This window comes from Gadus chalcogrammus, chromosome 22, assembly GCF_026213295.1.
Source record: "Gadus chalcogrammus isolate NIFS_2021 chromosome 22, NIFS_Gcha_1.0, whole genome shotgun sequence".
Lineage (NCBI taxonomy): Eukaryota > Metazoa > Chordata > Actinopteri > Gadiformes > Gadidae > Gadus > Gadus chalcogrammus.
The window spans coordinates 15,397,140-15,412,065 of NC_079433.1; the positions used below are offsets into that span (position 1 = coordinate 15,397,140).

The 14,926-nt window shown below is 43.7% G+C and overlaps 1 protein-coding gene across 2 annotated transcripts in view; it reads right to left on the reverse strand.

Moving 5' to 3' along the window:
* Positions 1-73: 73 nt before the first annotated feature.
* Positions 74-14,926, reverse strand: part of LOC130375735 (toll-like receptor 13) — a 33,935-nt gene continuing 19,082 nt past the window's right edge. Inside the window, exons 1-4 of one of the 2 annotated variants that reach the window (XM_056582798.1) lie at positions 10,300-10,433; positions 6,464-9,095; positions 1,655-1,772; positions 74-343 (exon numbers count right to left, since the gene is read on the reverse strand). In XM_056582798.1, the coding sequence (XP_056438773.1) occupies positions 82-343; positions 1,655-1,772; positions 6,464-8,945 (2,862 nt within the window). In that variant the 5' untranslated portion in view covers positions 8,946-9,095; positions 10,300-10,433 and the 3' untranslated portion in view covers positions 74-81. Of the gene's footprint in view, positions 344-1,654; positions 1,773-6,463; positions 9,096-10,299; positions 10,434-14,926 lie in introns of those variants that run through there. The other variant, XM_056582799.1, reaches the window with a different exon arrangement.

Consider the following 14,926-nt stretch of genomic DNA (forward strand, 5'->3'; position numbering starts at 1 on the left):
CAAGGGGAACTGTTTCACTTTCCCTCCAAATACAGACCTTGGATATCTCTATCCCCCCCCCCCCCCCCATTTCTTAGCCTTTTACTGGTCTGGTCTCTCTCCAGGGGGTCCGTCCTCCACGGTGAGCAGTATATGCTCCCCCATTGGGTGCTCCTGGGTCTCCAGGGCCTGCCGGAGCTTCTCCCAGAACAGGTTTGGGTGTGCGTCTGCGCGGGACCAGCTCAGGTAGGTTTGTCTCTTCAGGAGCCTCCTCATGCGGTAGTACGGAGACAGCTGCTGCATGGGAATGTCCTCCAGGAACACCAGGATCAGCACGTCCTTCTGCTCGTCAAACAGACGGAAGCTGGGGAAATGGAACCGGGAGAGTTGTTTTTTAACATATGTGAGCTCTTTAACCTTTAGGGGAAGGTTGGCCTGGGCTCATGCCCATATGAAGACATCATTGTACCCCGGGGCACCCAACCCCACCCAGCAGCACACAAACCATACCTATCTACAGGGTTGAATTGGTCCTTGAGTAGAAATACTTTCTGACTATACTCAAATACTTTACTTGATTATGTTTTTTGACACATTTTCAACTTGCTATATTGTCCATGCATTGATGTAGCCAATCATTGATCAGCAAGTCAGTTATGAAACAATAACCAGGTTGTGATGTGGTGTTTTAATCGTTCAGTCCCCTAAAGTCTGGTTCTTTTTCCTTGCACACGTGTGGTGGACAATTGGGTGACCTGCTCAAATAGGGTAAATGCAGGATTCTTTCCGCAGACACCTCATGTACCATGGGCAGTCACTGAGACACATTGAGAGAAAATAAGTTACAGCATTATTGTTTTGGTCACTTTTCTCATCTTTTTGCACTGTGTTATTATTGCCATACAATCTTTGCCCTTTAAAATGTTTGTACAGTCCCAGTTGCCCATATGATTATGGTTAAAATAACATCCTTAACATTCAATGTCTTAGTAATACATGTTCCCTGGACCCTGACTGGCCTTATGTCTTGATTTAATTGAGGTGGGTGCTGTAGAAGGGGGCATGTTTCCACTGTTGAACCGGACTGCTTGTCTTATAGTGTGACAGATTCCCTATGGGTTAACCTCACGATTGGGGCCTAAAATTTGGTGTAAATATGATTTGAGAGTTGTTAAGAGAGAGAGAGAGGAAAAGCAAGATTTTGAAGTAAAATTCTACTCCCTTTCTCCCTACGTTTTAGGCCAGTCAGGGCAAAGATACCCTGATTGGTCAGAAATAAGTGACGGGAGTGGCCTAAAGTCTGAATTGGGCCATGCAGAGGCTGGTGTGGTGGACCCAAAACAACATTGCATTTCACTCAGTAATATCTGCGCATTCCTAAATAATTTCACCCCAATAAAAGCTCTTGATTCTTACCTATGGCAGCTATTAATTAAGATGGTTATATACACCAACTGGGTTTGCCGGTTGCAAACTTCTGGCTCAGTGGTTAGAGCGTTATAGCATGTCTGCAAGATGTACCGACACAAATTTGTAATTTAGGCTTTGGTCCGTTGCACTTTTCAGATTGAGGGAATATGTATGAGGGTCGTACAATATGACCACCAGTACACATGTGAACATGATTTAAAGAACAACCATATTCTGGTCATGCATGTGAACTCTGGGTTCTTACCTGGCAACCTGGATCTCTCTGGAGCACCATTCACTCTCCAGGTAATCGCGACTGACCACACAGATGGTCTTCCGGCTGCCATAGATGGCGTCTGTAATGTTTTCCATGATTGGTTTACCTGAAAAGCATCGGTCAGTGAAAATTAATTTGAATAATATTTGAAGTACCCTTCTCTGTACTTTCTCTTGGTCCACTCTCTCACTAGCCAAACTGATCTTAGTTGCCTTAGACCATTTGGCTAGTCAGTCATCTCAGGTCCAGCAGTCTGACTGTTATAGCAGAGTTTCTTGGGTGAGACCAACAACTGTAATGGGTGAGTTACGCCATGCTTCCTCTTACGTTATAGTTATGATATTCTACGATTGCAATTACAATTAGGGCATTTAGCAGACGCTAGATCCCCACCTCAAGAAACATGATTGGATCCCCACCTCGAGAAACATGATTGGATGAAACAAATGAATCGAAAGAAAGGGAAACACACTGTTCTGAGTTTGTCATCAGTCTTACAATATAAATAAAAAGTCTGACTAGTGAGATTAGTGAGTCAGTCAATGCTAGCCAGCATTGAGCTATTCATTAGCTTACATGCTAACGCAGACGTACAACTGCTCTTTTTCACACTTTACTTCTTAGGCCAACAATACTGATTAAAAATGATAAAATATTAGATTAAGTAAGCAGATATAATAAAACCAGATTTCATTCATGTTTTGAGGGAGTTTTAAGTGATTTTGCATCTCTGTTTAATTTGTGTGGCCCTTCCTTTGTGTTTTAGCTTGTCAGTTGTATGGAGGACCACAAGTGTCACGGAAATAGTAATAAAGAAATAGACTCAATAATAAAGTAATTCATTATTTGATCTTTTAATGGGCAATAAAAGAGGAATTACAATTTTTTATTTACAAATTAAATATTAATCCATCAATCAGTAGCTCAAATTAAAAAGGGATTTACAAAAACAACATAAAACAGTCAATAAGTACATCATTTAAAAATACAGTAATGAATTCATAAATAAATGATGCAATTTAAAAATCGATTTGAAAATGCAGTTTAAAAAGAGAAATAAATAACTGGATTCACAAATTGAATTAAGAAAACAGATTTTTATCAGGCATTTAAATGGGCGATTTCCTTGGCATTTTGCATTTCCATTTCCCCGCTGCTTTTCCTTTTCCTATTAGCTATTCGATTAGCTTAGTCATTTAGCTTCTCTTATTAGCCTCTCCATTTAGCTTTTCCGTGACACTTTGGTCCTTGAGCTGGTAAGACGAGGTAAAGCAATGCAAATTAGCCATGTTACAAGCTCTCGGATTGGCTATCACCTGGCATGTCATATGCAGACGTATGACATGGATGTGGGAAGAAGAAGGTGGGTTTTTTTTAAGCACTAGATGTTACTAAATGGAAGAAACACGGAATAACACAATAAATTCCATAATTAATTTGGCTGACTATGTCGACAGTAATGTTCCAGTTGACTATGACTATGCTCTAACGAGGTTGCTTCAGCTAAGGGAAAACTTGGAAGCATCCAGCTGCCATTTAGAGGACGCTGTTCGGTCCAAGTTTGATGAGGTGGAGCATTTAATTTGCCAAATTGGTAACATTTCAGAGATTCAGCCCTGTCTTGACATACAAAGAGACCAGTTACAGCTGCAGATCTCCTTTCGGAATCCCGCGCAGGGAGATAGAAAGATGTTTTGGTGTGTCTTGGAAAACTCCATCGCAGGATTGCACTGCGGTCAAGCCAGCCGACCCAGTTTTTTGCTGTACCTGTTTATACTAGCCATTACGGTGATAGCGTCTCAGAACTAGTTTAAAATAAAAGCATTCGTCGGGTACATACAAAAAGACAGTCAATAAAAGCAAATACTATCAAAGGATGTGTACGGCCGTTGTGATATTTACTTTCAAAATAAAAGCCAACCAAACATTCCAATATGAGACATATTACATATGATTTTGGATTCGATTTAAAAGAAAATGCCCTGTTATTCCAGGCTCATTTCACTTCAGAGTTATAGTTCAAAACCCCATAGGGTCACCCAAGAAGTTTCAGAACATTCTGATATGGAGTTTCACAATAAAAGCCCAACAAACATTCCAATATGAGACATATTGCATATGATTTTGGATTCGATTTAAAAGAAAATGCCCTGTTATTGTAGTTACTGTAGTTTCAAAATAAAAGCCCATTAGATATTGAAATATGAGACATTAGATATGATTTAGGTATGAATTTGGATTAAATTTAAAAGAAAATGCCCTCTTATTCCATGCTCATTTCACTTTATCTAGTGGGCTTTTAATTTGAAACTACGAATCAGAATATCCTGAAACTTCTTGGGTATCACTATGGGGTTGTGAACTATGACCCTGAAGTGGAATGAGTGGAATAGCAGGGAGTTTCCTTTTAAATCGAATCCAAAATCATATGTAATATGTCTCATATTGGAATGTTTGGTGGGCTTTTATTTTGAAAGTAAATATCACAACGGCCGTACACTTCGTTCGATAGTATTTGCTTTTATTGACTGTCTTTTTGTATGTACCCGACAAATGCTTTTATATTAAACTAGTTCTGAGACGCTATTACTGTAATGGCTAGTATAAACAGGTACAGCAAAAAAATGGGTCTGCTGGCTTGACCGCAGTGCAATCCTGCGATGGAGAGTTTTCAAAGACACACCAAAACGTCTTTCTATCTCCCTGCGCGGGATTCCGAAAGGAGATCTGCAGCTGTAACTGGTCTCTTTGTATGTCAAGACAGGGCTGAATCCCTGAAATGTTACCAATTTGGCGAATTAAATGTTCCACCTCATCAAACTTGGCCCGAACAGCGTCCTCTAAATGGCAGCTGGATTCTTCCATGTTTTCCCTTAGCTGAAGCAACCTCGTTAGAGCATAGTCATAGTCAACTGGAACATTACTGTCGACATAGTCAGCCAAATTAATTATGGCATTTATTGTGTTATTCCGTGTTTCTTCCATTTAGTTCCATCTAGTGCTTAAAAGAAACCCACCTTCTCCTTCCCACATCCATGTCATACGTCTGCATATGACATGCCAGGTGATAGCCAATCCGAGAGCTTGTAACATGGCTGATTTGCATTGCTTTACCTCTTCTTACCAGCGCAAGGACCAAAGTGTCACGGAAAAGCTAAATCGAGAGGCTAATAGGAGAAGCTAAATGACTAAGCTAATCGAATAGCTAATAGGAAAAGGAAAAGCAGCGGGGAAATGGAAATGCAAATGCCAAGGAAATCACCCATTTAAATGCCTGATTAAAATCTGTGTTCTTAATTCAATTTGTGAATCCAGTCATTTATTTCTCTTTCTAAACTGTATTTTCAAATCGATTTTTTAATTGCATCATTTATTTATGAATTCATTAATGTATTTTTAAATGATGTACTTATTGACTGTTTTATGTTGTTTTTGTAAATCCCTTTTTAATTTGAGCTACTTATTGATGGATTAATATTGAATTTGTATTATCTATTTTTTAATTCCTCTTTTATTGCCCATTAAAAGATCAAAGAATGAAATACTTTATAATTGAGTCTATTTCTTTATTACTATTTCCGTGACACTTGTGGTCCTCCATACAGTTGTGCTCCTCATGCAGTCGCCTCTGTATGACGCCATTCCATGGTGGGTCTCAAACACAACATAATCTGTTGTGTAAAACAGCCGTTTACATTTATTTGATATTATAAGTATTTCTTTTACATATTTTATAGTCTTAATACTTAACTCTTTGACATGTTCTGTGTCAAAAATATTTTATTTTATTTTGAAAGCGCAACAAGGCGTCTTGTCACAGCTTCTTATTCTACAAAACTGGATGATTGGACATGTAATTAAAGAATTAATTTGATATTAATCAGTTCATTACTGCCATTCAATATGTGTTTTCCTTTACATTTAAAAATGTTTGTTTTTAGTAAAATAACATATATTTGTGAATATTTTGCAGTGTAGTTAATTTATGACCTATTTCTGTTCAAACCATTAACAGATCCGTCTGGTTTCCGATATGTCCCCCCCCCCAATGCTAAACTCATTCCTACGCCCCTGGTTCAAATACACCATTTCGGAAAGGCTCAAACTTTGCTAACTCAAACTTGCATTTGAACGCCCTATTTAGCGCCACGTTAAATGATTTATATTTTACATGCAGAACAGGACGGATATAATCAGTGGGCATAAGACAAGGTTCAAAGCTAAGAATTATTGATTGAAAGCAAAGATTGAAAAAATACATATTTTTCAATGGATACATGACATGCAGAGAGGCTAGAATTTAAGGATGAAGAACTGGAGGAAGAGAGGGTGGAAGGAGGGATCGGTAGCGTTGGGTTAGGGTTAATTTGTGTTTGGAGTTATCTTTTTATTTGTGCTTTTGAAATGAAGGACCAGTCGTCGTCACCCACCAATGCGATTCCCTGGTCCTTCCTATGTTGTAATACCATTTTTCAATCTGATCAGTTTTGTTTATGTGGTTTCATTTACTCGAGCAAAATATAAATTTTTGCTCATCAAATGGTCATAAACAACATGAAAATGAATTGTTTTCTGTTACATAATGTAACACAGACCCCAATTGCCTTTACTGAACACGGACCATTCATGCTTATTGCAGTCACCAACCGAAGGCTCATTCTGAGTCAGGAAAAAATCTCCTACCATGTTTATGTTCATCTAATAACATATCCAATGGCAAGTATGATGTATAAAAAGGTGTAGGTTAGCTTGTATGGTAATGGGGGTGCAGAGGATGTTCAGGGTAGGGCTCCTCACCTGGCTGGAAGTCTCGGTGGTGCAGACACAGTCTCCAGCCCTGCTCGTCCTCCAGCTTGGGCAGCAGCTCCCCCAGCACCCAGCCCTCGTCGTTTGTGTTGTAGGAGACGAAGGCGTCGTACTGATGAGCACGCTTGTCCTTGTTCTTTGAGTTGTAGAGGAACGCCAGCATGAGGTAGTACGCGTAGACCAGTTGCCATTGTAGGAAATGGTGGGTGAAGGAGACTGCTAAGGTCATGATGACCGCGCATGCCGTGGAAATATAACAGATGAAGTCCATGTCTACTGTACAAGAACGGACGTCAATCTGCAACAGTTTTCTACCTTTAAGGTTTGGAGGGTAGCTGCATTCAAAGTTGTATGCATCAAACACTTGTGTTTTTTCGCTTGCGTTTACCCATTGGAGGAACCACGCATTGTCACAGTTACAGGTGAAGGTATTACCATGCATATCCAGGTCAGTAAGTGCTGGCAGAGACAGCATCACTGGCTTTCTAATGACAGAAAAGGTATTATACCCCACCTGCAACAACTCCAGCTCTGTGAGGTTAGCATGGAGCAGAAAATCTAGAGACCTCAGCATTGTCATTGAAATGTACAGACTTTTTAGTTTTTGAATTGGGGAAAACAAATTGTCGGGAATGTCTCTTATAAGATTGTTAGACATAATAAGTACATTCAAATTAGGAGTATTGTTGAAGGTGTTTGGGTGCACGAATGTAAGATGGTTACCATGGATATAGAGTATTGACAAATTTGTCAGGCCTTGCAGAAAGTTTTGAGGGAAGCTTAACCGCTTATGAGTTCTGCTTTGACTTGAAATATCCAATGTATCTAGTTGTGAAAGCTCAGCAAATGGTGGATATAGAATAGGCTCTACCGATGCATATTTAATGCAATTGCTTCCCAAGTTCAATATCTTTAAAGCTTTCAGGTCACCAAGAGCACCGTTTGTAATTTCAATTATTTCATTTGATTCGAGATCAAGATGTGTAAGACTGGACAGTCCAAAAAAAGTCCCATCTTTAAATTTTTCTAATTTATTCCCTTTTAATGACAAAGTCTGGAGAGAATTCAGTGCTTTAAATTCTCCATGATCTAGAACAGTGAGTGTATTGTTTATCAAAGAAAGAGTTTTAAGATTTGGCGTGTATTCTCTGAAGGCTCCGTTTAATTGATTAATGCTGCTGTTTTGCAACATTAATGTATCTAAATTGATCAAATCTCTGAAAACACAATCCTTGAGGGCCAAGAGAGGATTATTGTATAGATAGAGACCTCTGAGATGGGTCATATTGGCAAAATCCTCACAGCCAAGAACATTAATGTTATTGCAGCTGAGATCCAGTTTTAAGATTTGAGTTTTCCTTACAGCATTGGGGACCGATGTGAGACAGTTAGAATTCATGATTAAAGTGTTAAGCTTCCTAAGAGATTGAAACGAATTGTCAGAAATGTCAGTTATCTCATTCGTCCCCAAGTCCAATATTTTAAGATTAGTACACAAGTGCAGCAGGTCTGATGTAATTACTTTGATGCCGTTATTTCGGATTCCAAAAGTTCCCAGCTTTGGGTTTTTGCAGGAAACATTGATGAGAACCTGCAGGCTGTTATTTATATGGTTTAACTGCAGATTCCTCAGAGAGGAGGAGGAGTTAAATGTCTCTAGCACTTCCTGCAGTCCATGTAATGAGGAGCGAACCCCACTGATATCTAGTTTAACCACACTTCTGAGGTACGCTGTGTCATTCACCTCCCAGACGATGCCATTATTTATACCATCCTCAAGGTGCAACGTTTTGAGTTTGGGAAAGATACCTGCAGTGAGCCTGAAGAACATAAGCTCATTCTGAGACAAATCAAGTTTAACAAGTTCTGTAGACTTATTTGACAGCTCCCATGAATGAAAAGTGGAAATTTTGTTTGCTGGAATGTACAGGTATTGTAAATGTGGTGTATGTTGTAAGAAGATGTTTGTTAAGTGGCGCAGTTTGTTATGGCCTAGGTCCAAAATCCTAAGCTTGCTCAGAGACTTGAAAGAGGCCGGTTCTACAGTTTGGATCTGATTGGAAGTCAGACGCAGTTCTTTGAGATTGACTAAGCCATCAAACATACCTTCCTGCAGCTTACAAAGCCTATTGTTGTTTAGAATCAACATCTTCAGAGAGATTTGAACCACAAAAGTGGAAGATTCAATCTTGGAGATCCTGTTGCGTGTCAGGTCTAAGCGCAACAGATTTGGTAAATTTTTCAAATCTGTTTTATTTAGTGTAGAAATGTTGTTTCTAGACAGTTCTATACTTGTGACTCTTGCTGGAATGTCCTTTGGAAATACTTTCAATTTTTTATCCTGACAGTTTGCCTGTCTGTTCTGTGTGACCCTGCAGTTCTTCAGCGTGTAACTAGCAGTTGGAAAAATAAAATAGTTAAAAAATAAATATAATATTCCAAATGAACAAAAACGAATTCCCCTATATGGCATCGCAATTTTCGTTTAAATTCCAGGTTATAAAGAAGTTTGTTGATGTTGGTAATTCCAAGACAATGGATCTCCAGTCCTACCAAGTGGATTTTTGGTTTTGTTCTTTCAGTCCGAGGAAACCCTCAGGTTAAAACCGCCAATCCTAAAAGACTGTCAAACAGACACAAAAAGATACACAGACGGCGCTCATTACAATCTGCTATCGAAAAACTGGAATGGAAGCATCATGCTATGGGTTTGAGATGTATCTCAAATCCATAGGCCTACATGATGTAAACATCCTCAGTTAAACATAATCACATGTAATTCATCTTTTGTTGAGTCATAGCCTTTGTCCTCAATAATATTTTTTTTGCACCATAACAAAAAATATATACACAAAAGCAAAGGAAAAACTGTTTTTTTCAGGCTAAGCAGTGCTGGCCTTAAACCAATTTTAACATGAGGAGGTGATGTACCTGTTGCTCTGGTATGGTTGCTGACATTTATTTTTAGTCAGATGGCAGATCTGCTATACACTTATATTAGTCAACTAGTACTCCTAGTTATTATTAATATTGAGTTATCTTTCCGAGTAGAACATTCTCTACTTCTGTAACCGACACACCGACACGTATCATTCTCACTATTAACACTTTTGTGCCACTTTTCTGAGTACGTCTCTGTTTTGCTTCACTTTTATCTGTTAGCCCTGAAAATAACAGATCAATTTAGACTTTTGACGTCCGGGTCGTGGTCTCCCCTTGAACAAACTGTTTATATGCTGAAGGCATCTGAATAAACGTATGATTTCTCTGAGTAATAATGCCTTGTGTCCCATTGATTCAGCTCGCTGCTTTGCATACAGAGATTATCATGAACCAGAGCAATCAACCACATCATAGGACAGATCGAGAAAGCGTCAGTTAATAGGTCTTCCTTACCTTCTACACATACATTTAGTCAGCTAGCATGCCTACTTGAAATATTTAGTCAGGCAGTTAGATGGCCTTATTTATCTAAAGGGACTTTCAGTTGAGGCTGAGAACAATCCAAGCATAAAATTAATATTGGCACAATTCCAAAACATGACGTGTTGAACAACCAAGCTTTTAGAGAACTAATTTCTACATTCTATGATTATTTCATTTCAGAAAAAATAGCTCCTATATGATCTTTGACTGGTTTGCTCTCTCCTCTCCAATGGTTTCTTGTAATGATTCTAATGACAATTTATCACAAACTAACAAAAGGCAAAAATAAACACATGCTTGAAATGGTAATATGTTACAACACTTTTTGCAGAAAGATAATTTACCTGAGTTTTAACTGTATTGTAGTGAAACAAATGGGTTCAATTAAGTTAAATACTTACTGTACAGATTTATTATTAAAAAATAATATCCAAATTCCACTTAAACAAATGTTCCTCGATCTGGTCCCATTCCTGATGTGTCCAGCGAATCAAAGTGTTATTGATAAAAACTAGTTGAAAATGGTCTTTTGTGTGTGGTCCATTGGGTTATAAAGGATGAAGCTAAAGGAAGTAGTCAAATGAAGTAAGAAAAGGGGAATTATCTAAAGGGAACTGACACTCTTTTTTTTTCTAAATAAAATACCATGAATAACACTGTCTATATGCAACAAGGATTCAACAAAATAACGTCATCGTTAAAGCTTAATCTGTTTATTCTAATTTGTTAGACATTTTATTTATTAATGTTAACTATAACATAAAAACAGGCCATGTATTGTTACGGTTAGCGGTGCAGGCAGGCAGGTAGGACCCAGATGCAGACGGTTTAGGGAGAACAGCACTTTATTTCTGCCAAAAGGCTAAGGCAAGGAGCAAGTGAACACAGGTGACAACTGAGAACATGCAGGACGAACTAACCACAATGACAGCACGAGGAACAAAGGAAAGACAAGGGCTTAAGTAACAAAAAAAACACGAAGAAAGTCAAACCCAAATAGGGTGGGTGGAGGGGAGCCAGGAGGAGGGAATCAAAAAAAAAAAAAAATGGCAGGGAGCCTCAGGCGGACGTCCTGGGGGGCAAGCAGAGGCAGAGTGAAGGCGGAACCCTTCAGGAGGCCGGCGGCAAGGACGATGAGGGCTCAGTCCCTCAGGAGGCCTGCAGCGACAAAGAAACCCCTCTGAAGGCCGGCAGCGGCGAAGGCGGAACCCTTCAGGAGGCCGGCGAAGGCGAGGTAGAGGGCGGATCCCCTCTGGAGGAAGGAGGTAGAGGGCGGGTCCCCTCTGGAGGAAGGAGGTAGAGGGCGGGTCCCCTCTGGTGGAAGGCGAGGTAGAGGGCGGGTCCCCTCTGGAGGAAGGCGAGGTAGAGGGCGGGTCCCCTCTGGAGGAAGGAGGTAGAGGGCGGATCCCCTCTGGAGGAAGGAGGTAGAGGGCGGGTCCCCTCTGGAGGAAGGAGGTAGAGGGCGGGTCCCCTCTGGAGGAAGGCGAGGTAGAGGGCGGGTCCCCTCTGGAGGAAGGAGGTAGAGGGCGGGTCCCCTCTGGTGGAAGGCGAGGTAGAGGGCGGGTCCCCTCTGGAGGAAGGCGAGGTAGAGGGCGGGTCCCCTCTGGTGGAAGGCGAGGTAGAGGGCGGGTCCCCTCTGGAGGAAGGAGGTAGAGGGCGGATCCCCTCTGGAGGAAGGCGAGGTAGAGGGCGGGTCCCCTCTGGAGGAAGGCGAGGTAGAGGGCGGGTCCCCTCTGGAGGAAGGCGAGGTAGAGGGCGGGTCCCCTCTGGAGGAAGGCGAGGTAGAGGGCGGGTCCCCTCTGGAGGAAGGAGGTAGAGGGCGGGTCCCCTCTGGAGGAAGGCGAGGTAGAGGGCGGGTCCCCTCTGGAGGAAGGCGAGGTAGAGGGCGGGTCCCCTCTGGAGGAAGGAGGTAGAGGGCGGGTCCCCTCTGGAGGAAGGCGAGGTAGAGGGCGGGTCCCCTCTGGAGGAAGGCGAGGTAGAGGGCGGGTCCCCTCTGGAGGAAGGCCAGGTAGAGGGCGGGTCCTCTCTGGAAGGCGGGACCCCTCAGGAAGGCAAGGTAGAGGGCTGGTCCCCTCTGGAGGAAGGCAAGGTAGAGGGCGGGTCCCCTCTGGAGGAAGGAGGTAGAGGGCGGGTCCCCTCTGGTGGAAGGCGAGGTAGAGGGCGGGTCCCCTCTGGAGGAAGGCGAGGTAGAGGGCGGGTCCCCTCTGGAGGAAGGCGAGGTAGAGGGCAGGTCCCCTCTGGTGGAAGGCCAGGTAGAGGGCGGGTCCTCTCTGGAGGAAGGCCAGGTAGAGGGCGGGTCCTCTCTGGAAGGCGGGACCCCTCAGGAAGGCAAGGTAGAGGGCTGGTCCCCTCTGGAGGAAGGCGAGGTAGAGGGCGGACCCCCTCTGGAAGGCGGGACCCCTCAGGAAGGCAAGGTAGAGGGCTGGTCCCCTCTGGAGGAAGGCGAGGTAGAGGGCGGACCCCCTCTGGAAGGCGGGAACCCACAAGCAGGAGCGGAGGGCGGGCCCCCTCCGGCAGGAGAGGAGTGGGCTCAGGAACCGGACAGGGCTCAGGGACCAGAGTCAGTGCGGGAGCTGGAGTGCCAGGAGGAACCGGGTGGTACCCCAAACTCACCACCCCCACTCTGATTGTCCGTAAGGGAGGAGGCTGGTAGCGGGGGACCGGGGGCAGAGGCAGGTAGCGGGGGACCGGGGGCAGAGGCTGAGAGCAGCAGCGTGGAGGCTTAGGCCGGTCACCAAAGTCCGGTGGCAGTGGCATGTAGCTCTCCGGCCAAAAGGTTGTGGGGTTGAGCAGCTCGACTACCAACTCGGGTAAGGCGTCCTCCAACTCTGGCCTTGACGCAACAGCCCTGCTCGTACGCCCCAACACAGCCTCCTGCTCCTTCCTGCTAGGAATGATCTCCCAGCCATCCATAGCTAGGATTATTGTCACCAACAAATCCTCACGGAAAAAAAAACAGAGCGTCCGCTGGGTCCAAACTTGGTGCTGTCATTCTGTCACGGTTAGCGGTGCAGGCAGGCAGGTAGGACCCAGATGCAACAGCACTTTATTTCTGCCAAAAGGCTAAGGCAAGGAGCAAGGGAATAATAATAATAATGATAATAATAATAATTCATTTTATACAGAATCTCAGAATCTCAGAGTGCTAAAGGACAAAAGGACAGTTTAAAAAGTATACTTTTTTTTTTTTTTTAAAGTAGGAAATGCCTTTACGAATAAAAAGGTTTTTAGGCCAGTCTTAAAACAGTTTAGTGTCTGTGTTGCCCTTAAGTGGTCCGGGAGGCTGTTCCACAGTCGAGGGGCTGCAGCGGCGAAGACCCGGTCGCCCCTGGGTGCGTAGCCTGGTGTTTGGGATCTGCAGGGACAGACTGTTATTGGATCTGAGGGGGCGGGTTGATGTTTGGGGAGTGATGAGTTCTTGCAGGTAAGGGGGGGCATGACCGTTTATGCATTGGTAGGTGAGTAGGAGGACTTTGTAGTCAACGCGGGATGAGACGGAGCCAGTGTAGTGAGTGTAAAATGGGGGTTATGTGGTTGTATTTCCTGACTCTCATCAGGATCCTGGCAGCGCTGTTCTGGATGTACTGTAGCTTTTGGATGTTCCTGCCAGTGATCCCAGTGAACAGTGAATTGCAGTAGTCCAGTCTTGAGGAGATGAAGGCGTGGACGAGCTTCTCAGCATCTGGCAGGGTTAAAGTGGGGCGGAGCTTGGCGATGTTTTTGAGATGGTAGAAGGAGATTTTGCACAGATGCTTTATATGATCGTTGAAGGTGAGGTGAGGGTCAAACCTAACTCCTAGATTTGTGACTGTGGTGGAGAGGGGTATGACCTGACTGTCGAAAGTGAGATGAGTTATGGAGGATGACTGAACCTGGTGTGGAGTGCCAACAAGAAGGGCCTCGGTTTTGCTGCTGTTTAGCTGGAGAAAGTTGTTTCTCATCCATGCCTTTATCTCCCCAAGACAGGCAGTGAGACATGACATGGCAGCAGAGGGGCTTGGCGCAGTTTTGATGTACAGCTGTGTGTCATCGGCATAGCAGTGGAAGGACATCCCATGTCTGCTGACAACACAGCCGAGGGGGAGCATGTAGATAATAAAGAGGATGGGGCCGAGGACAGACCCTTGTGGAACACCACAGGAGACAGGGAGCTGTCTGGAATTGCATCTTCCCAGTGAGACATACTCAGTTCTGCCAGATAGGTAGGACTGGAACCACTTCAGTGCAGAGCCTGACAGTCCAATGGTGGTGTGGAGGCGCTCTAGGAGGATTGTGTGATCCACTGTGTCGAATGCAGCAGTCAGATCCAGGAGGATGAGGAGTGAGGGTGATCCTGCATCGGCTGTCATCAGCAGGTCATTCGTCACCCTGAGCAAGGCGGTTTCAGTGCTGTGGGCTGTACGGAATCCTGACTGGAATTTTTCAAACTGGTTGTTGTGTTTGAGGTGGTCCTGAAGTTGAAAAGCAACTACCTTCTCTAGCACTTTGGACAGGAAGGCAAGGTTGGAGATAGGCCGGTAGTTGGCTAGGACCTCCGGGTCCAGGGTGGGCTTCTTGAGAAGGGGACGGATGACAGCGACCTTGAGAGCCGGCGAGACACAGCCTGACTGAAGGGAAAGGTTGACAATTTTGGTGATGAGAGGACTGAGAGTGGGGATGTGTGACTTGAGCAGAGCAGTGGGAATGGGGTCCAGGGTACAGGTACAGGGTTTCATTTTCCTGATGATTTCCTCAACATGGCTCTCCTGAACCTCAGCAAGATGCAGGGGAGACAGCACACTTGCAGATAGGGTGTTGGCGTCAGAGGGAAGCAGAGATGGAGAGCTGGACATCTCAGAGCGAATGCTGTCGACCTTTGATCTGAAAAAGTCGATGAAGCTGTTACATTGCTCTTCTGTAGCTTCAGTTGAGGAGGATGGTTGTGGTTTCAGGAGATGCTTTATGGTGGAAAAAAGCTGTTTAGAGTTTCCAGGGTTTTCATTTATTAGGCTGGAGTAGAACTGTGAGCGAGCATCTTTAAGGGAATTT